At 36.0% G+C, this 6,550-nt stretch overlaps 1 protein-coding gene across 1 annotated transcript; it reads left to right on the top strand.

The window, feature by feature from the left end:
- Positions 1 to 949: 949 nt before the first annotated feature.
- On the top strand, positions 950 to 6,054 carry LOC110116298 (glycosyltransferase BC10-like). The gene is made up of 3 exons (XM_020849826.2): positions 950 to 1,125; positions 1,208 to 1,884; positions 5,217 to 6,054. The coding sequence occupies exons 2-3, from the start codon at positions 1,378 to 1,380 to the stop codon at positions 5,859 to 5,861; spliced, it is 1,152 nt and encodes a 383-aa protein (XP_020705485.1). The 5' UTR covers positions 950 to 1,125; positions 1,208 to 1,377; the 3' UTR covers positions 5,862 to 6,054.
- Positions 6,055 to 6,550: the final 496 nt, after the last annotated feature.

The following is a 6,550-nucleotide window of genomic DNA, read 5'->3' as shown; positions in this document are numbered from 1 at the left end:
TGGATTCGTCTCGTCGAACCACTAGATTTGACTATAAGCACGTCATATTTGAAAACCGTTTGATAATCCAAATTGTGGTTCAAACCCTCCAACAGCGCTTCGGACCCTTGATTTGGACCCATTTGGGCTCGAATTGATCGAATTTGGTGTCGTTGGGTTCGTATTTCCGAAGAAGTTCAATGCGACTATAAGTTTGCTGAAATCGGAGTTCGGATGGTCCCAATTTTAATTTCGGAAGTTTACAACTTGGTTTTGCATCGAGATTCATGCCCAGTCAAGATAATTTTTTGAGGACATATCAACGTTCCTTATAATAATTAATTATTTATACAATCTTCATCATAAAAGTTACAACAGTTCTGAGCAGATCATAAGTTTTATTTGAGAAAATTTTCTTACATTTTAAAATGAAGTAATTTTTTTGCAAAAAAAAAAAAAATAGATATAAATTTTTTTATAATGACTGTCATTATAAAAAAAAGTCTATCAAAAAAATATGATGAATCTAAAGAATATTAAATATGTTTAAAATTTCATATTATATTAATTTTGTTATATTTCATTCAAATTCAAAACTTTGAAATTCATTATAATTAGAATATTCTAAATCAATATTTTTCAACTAAATATGTCCTGAAATTTTGCATTAAAGCTTGGAATTCTTCTACGAGAGGAGAGTGCCTCCGATGCACAACTTTGCATCCATAATTTCGGTGGGCGACGAGGACGGAACAATCGGCCTAGTCAACCATGGACTTTTCATCCCCAGCATTCATTCCTACGGCCAATGTCCCGCCAAAGGCCGATATCGGTCGCCATTTTTCCATTTTGTTGACCATTTACAAAGGATCTCTCTGAGTCTCGTCGGCCCACGGCGTCGACGTGGACCTTCTTCTCTTTATTTTTATAAGCTTTTTTAAAAACCCACTTAGACCCCTCTTTCTCTCTCTCTGTATAAAGACTTCCGCATGGAATCAGACCTTCTCTGCAGCGAGGCCCCACCAAACCGCGAAGAGCTTCTACCTCCCTCTTCGTGGATTTCCATAACGTCTGCTCGGCCTTCGCAGCCGACCCCATCTACCTGTTTCCAGAAAATTTCCGTTTGTATAAACGCAATTTACTCAGGTAATCGAGGAAAGTTTATTAATTTGTTTAAATTTTCCTATTCGATTTCGCTTTCCATTCACAACATAATTTCTCGTCATAGGAGGTGCTAGTTTGGAGTTTTTTGCGGTGCGGAAGTCCTTCCTTTTCAGCTTATTAGCTCTTAAAAGACGCGATTTTTGATAAGAATTATCTTCTTCCTCCTCTTTAAAAGATCTTTTTGATCGAAAACATTGAAAATTATCTTTTGGTGCCGTTGTTCATCGGGCTGAGATGCTACCTAGGGTTTTTCATGCTGAAGATGGCAAGGATTTGGCGCAGAGGATTCAACCCAGGGGTTATTTGTTTAGCATCGTCAAGTACTTTGGCCCTTTCTTGCTCCTGGCTGCTGGTTTTTTCATCTTTGGTGCTCGGTTCTTCGATACTCGAATTTTAAAATTGCAGTCGCCAAAGTCTGGTTTTTTGCCCTGTATAACTGTGGAGCCGAGCGGTATTAATCGTTGGATCAAACCTCCTTCTTCTTTGTTGCATAACATGAGTGATCATGAGCTCTTCTGGCTTGCGAGCTTCGCCCCAGAAGTAAAAAACTATCCGTTCAAGAGATTGCCGAAGGTTGCGTTCATGTTCCTAACGAGGGGACCTTTGCCTCTCTCTCCACTGTGGGAGAAGTTCTTCAAGGGAAATGAGGGCCTTTATTCTATCTTTATTCATTCTTTGCCCGGTTATAAAGCCAGCTATCCGAAGGACTCCGTGTTCTATAAGAGGCAGATTCCTAGCCAGGTACTCTATGATTTCATCAAATTTTTTGAATATTTTGGCTCTTTTGCAGTCAATTTTATTTAAAATACTTTTGCTTGTATGTTTTTCTCCAATGAAATCAATTTCAAGTCTTTGAACTGCGCTTGTTCAGTTTATTTGCTCCAACATATGGTTCAAGAGATTGCCCTGTTGTTGGTTCTGTTTCCTTGTACGTTTGTACTTTAGCATCTTGTTCTTCTTTTAGGATTACTTAATGGTTAATATATCCTTTCAGAAGATTTAGATTTACTTTTCTGAAATCTTATGTCTGTTTCATTGATTTTCTTTTAGTTTTGGTCTTTATCTTTTGCTAGACTTTAGTGATTCACAATTAGTACCTTTTAGCTTCGTATGAATAATATCTCCATTGTTGGTTCTCTTTCCCTTTTCTTAACCTTAATTCTTTCTGGGAATTTTATGCACTGTTTGGCAATATCTATGCTTAAAATCTAATCATGTAGATCAAATGTCATTTAGTTCACTCGATTGGTGTAACGCATACAATTATCTCTTTCATAAGCATTACACAGATACTGCAATAATTTTGGTTCTCACCTTTTATTGAGATATTGATGTAGTGGCAGTAATATATACATATTATATGTTATGTTTAAGGAGTCATTTTAATTATTTCGAGCTTAGAGGTGCTATGATGTTCTTAATCCATGCTCTCAATCTATCAAATGCTCATAAAATGGAAAAAAAAAAACTTTGAAAATTGGACGATTATTGGATGTTTTATGTTGTCTGTTGGAAAGTAAACCACAAAGAAATTAAAAAAAAAAAGAAAATAGTAGAAATGAATGCCAGGATTTAACTTGGGAAAACCCAGAACTGGTAAAAAAACCACGGTGCCGTATCACACTAAGAAATTCTCTATAAAATTGAGAGGAATCATACAAATATCTCTTCTCACACTCTTCCATTCCCTCTCTTAGCTTCTCTCTCTGTTCTACTCAAAACAAAAAATAAGACGCCTTTCAATACAACAAAGGATTGTAACCTTTTTTAAGTGAAACAAGAAAAAGAGGGAAGAAAAACTACTCAGCCTGACTCGCAGTGATGCGACGCCCACTCCTTGTCTCTAAATCCACCCGTCAGCACCGTGGCGTTGCAACTTACAATGTTGCATCGTCGTGATTTGGAGTGTTGTGGCGCTCTGCTCTCTGTCTTCATCCCAAGCTTAGAACGGTACAACGCTACGTCGTGTGTATAAAAAAAGAAAATTTTTTCAAGAATAGAGTGCTGCCCCCTGCAACCCCCGGTGAACTCAGACCGATGGAATTGAGGTATGACTTAACACTACAATCAAATTGATCGACACAATCAGATTTCACAGCGATAGATAGACCCCATCAGTCCTTTTATTAAATGAAAACAAAAAATTGAGGGTATATCCACTGTATGCTTATCCTGTATAACATAAAATCTTTAATATCAGCTTTTATTTGCTTATGGCTGAAGCACTTTCTATACAAAGAATCAATTGTTTCATCCCATCCAAAGTTCTTTTCTCTTCCCCATCCCCATTTCTTTTACTTGAAGCTAAATGCAAGGTGCCTTTTCTGGGCATGCCTATGGGTTGCAGTTGCGCCACTAGAATCCAAGAGGAACCTAAACTTGTGAAACATTGACAATGATGGCACATGCCAATTAAATGTGCCTTCTGTAAATGTGGACTGAAAAGTCTTTTCGGACTTGGATAGTTCTCTATCATCATTAATTTAGAAAAGTAAATTGACGGAGCATTGAAAAATTGACGGAGATTTTTTTTTTCTCCTACGGAAGCAGAGGGTTGAGTCATTGAGATTCAAATTGGTTGCTTGGAATGCTAATCTCTCTTTAATTAGTTGGTTGATATTAAGAAGAAAATACTCCAAGAGATATTTAGCTGTCTGGTTCTATGGTTAGGTGCGTATTGTGGTAGCTATAGGTGTTGAAAGAATAGATAAAAAATCAATTGCTAATTCAAATAAACTTACAAATTTAGACAGAAGATGCTTCATCATGCTTAAGTTTTCAGCAAGGCCTATTGCATGGAAAACTGCTCCTTCATTAGGTTACTAATGCTGTTGATCACTAACTTTTTACTGTTTTAAAGCAGTAAGAAAATTGTTCCAAAGAAAGTCTAAGGTTTAGTTTTGGAGAGCTTTTTAATTGCTTCTTAAAATAGTTTTTTAGTACATAAATTTTAATGTTTGTACTATAAAGTTGCTTTAAGAAACATTAAGAAAGCCGCCCCAAACGAACTCCATAAGAGATTTTTAATACTGTTAGATGACACACAGCTCACCTTGATCTCTTTGTAGAGAATTTTGGCTAATTTGCTCAAAACTCCAAAAAAGAAATACGGTTTGATGATAATTCTGAAATATCTAAGGTCTACTATGCTCTGCTAAGTTTGGAAGCTTTTATTCCCTGTCCTTGTATTCTCTTTCTTTATTCTTCCTTGTAAGAGTTGGCAGCATAAGAAAATAAACAGCTTCTTTTCGTGTCTTCTTTTTCTAGTAATTTAACAGCTGAGCTCCACTGGTTCCTTTTACCGTTTTCTTTAGATGAATATATGCTACTCTGGTTTTTCTTTCATTTCCCTACTTTATTACTGTGTTGCTCTCTAATTTTTATTTTTAATCCTCTTCGTTATGCTCCATTCTGTACTTCATTCTAAAAAGAAGGCTTCTTCTGTTTGTGGCGAGGCCAAGCACCTTCTTTCACATTTAACTTGTCAAGCTAATAAAAATTATTATGTATGGACACCGAACGCCATCCGTAGACCAATAAAAATGCATCATGTCACCCTTTTACTGTAACGCAGCTCGGTACTGCTCAGCACCACTCGGTACCGTTCTGTACCGTGGCATCCGTACATAAAATTATGTCTGGTATCCGCACAGAATAATTTCTCGTCAAGCGCAGGACTCAAGCTTGGGGCAACTCAACCAAGTAAATAGTCCTGGCTCTTCCCCATCCTCTGAATTTTTGGTAGTATAGCCTCTTTAATGATGTTGTCCTCTTTTAAAGCAATTCATTTTTGGATCTAAAGAATAATGATTAATTGAAGTACAGTCTGTGTCATGATTGAGGAAGATACTATAAGTGTTAAATTTTTCTGGGATGTATTTTCATCTGAGTTAGTATTGAATTTAGTTTTAAATTGGATGGTTAAAAAGTATATTGGTGTGGAAATATTAGGGGGCTGGATTTCACTCATATATGCTTTACTTTTTGGATGTAAAAGATTTAATAATTGGTGTATTTAGTTAAAATTTAATCCTCCTTTTGTTCGCACCCCTTTCCTTTTTCCCATCCCACAGGTAGCAGAATGGGGAAGAATGAGCATGTGTGATGCAGAAAAACGTCTCCTTGCAAACGCGCTCCTCGATCTCTCCAACGAGTGGTTTGTTCTTCTTTCTGAGTCATGCATACCTCTCTACAACTTCAGCATAATCTACAAATATTTTCAGAGATCTCACTTCAGCTTCATGGGCGTTTTCGATGACAAAGGCCCTCATGGCAGAGGCCGCTATAATCCCAACATGGCTCCATTGATTACCATCGATCAATGGCGAAAAGGATCTCAGTGGTTTGAAGTTGATAGAAATCTTGCAATTTACATACTTCAAGACACCAAGTACTACGCCAAGTTCAAGGAATTCTGCAAGCCACCTTGCTATGTTGATGAGCATTACTTCCCAACCATGCTCCACATTGAAAAATCAGATCTGATAGCAAATAGTAGTCTTACCTTTGTGGATTGGTCAAGAGGTGGAGCTCACCCTGCAACTTTTGGCAAAGATGATATCACTGAGGAATTCATGAAGAAGAAGCTTCTTAGTGGCTGGGATTGTATGTACAATGGCCAGCATTCTTCTCTCTGTGTTCTCTTTGCGAGGAAATTTGCTCCCAGCTCTTTGCAGCCTTTGTTGCAGCTTGCTCCTGCTCTGCTCGGATATGGCTGAGAGAACATTGATGACCGTTCAACCATTTTTTTAAGCCACAGATGATATTAGAGCTTCTTAATGTAATTAGTACGATATATGATATGTTTAGTGTAAAGAAAAAAAAACGAGATTCATAGATTTCAGGTTACCGATCAGTGTAACAAGTTATTTTCTTTGAATGAAAATATATAGCAGTAGAATTTTGGGGTAAGAAAGACTGTTTTTGAAAAAATAAAATAAAATAAAACTATAGCTGAAAAAAGTGCTTTAAAAAACAGAGTAGCTTAAGCTATTACAAATGTCTTTGACGGTACTCAATATTTAATAGGTCATTTGAGTGTGAATTTTTTCTAGAATAATACACTATTTAATGATAATTACTACACAAGACCCAAATTTGGCCATCAAAATTTTAATTTTTTTAAACAAAAGTGTGAAAATTTTAAAAATTGGCATTATTAATAAATTTTAAATCTGAGTGAAATTTTCAACCTTAAGGGAATCAAATGGCTGTGATATCGAAGAATTTAGTTTTTTAAGTTTGAAAGGCCTTCTATTTTTTAAATGAGTTTATTTTATACAAACGTCGTGTTAGCATGCAACAATAATAAAGCTTAATTTTTGTTATGTGAACCTTTAGGTTTTGACCTTCATGAAAAAAGAAAAAAACATAAACATTTGCAACTTAATATATTTTATATTATGTG

This window comes from Dendrobium catenatum, unplaced genomic scaffold, assembly GCF_001605985.2.
Source record: "Dendrobium catenatum unplaced genomic scaffold, ASM160598v2 fragScaff_scaffold_601, whole genome shotgun sequence".
Lineage (NCBI taxonomy): Eukaryota > Viridiplantae > Streptophyta > Magnoliopsida > Asparagales > Orchidaceae > Dendrobium > Dendrobium catenatum.
The sequence above is the reverse complement of the archived record's forward strand: the minus strand, read 5'-3'. Positions and strand labels throughout refer to the sequence as shown.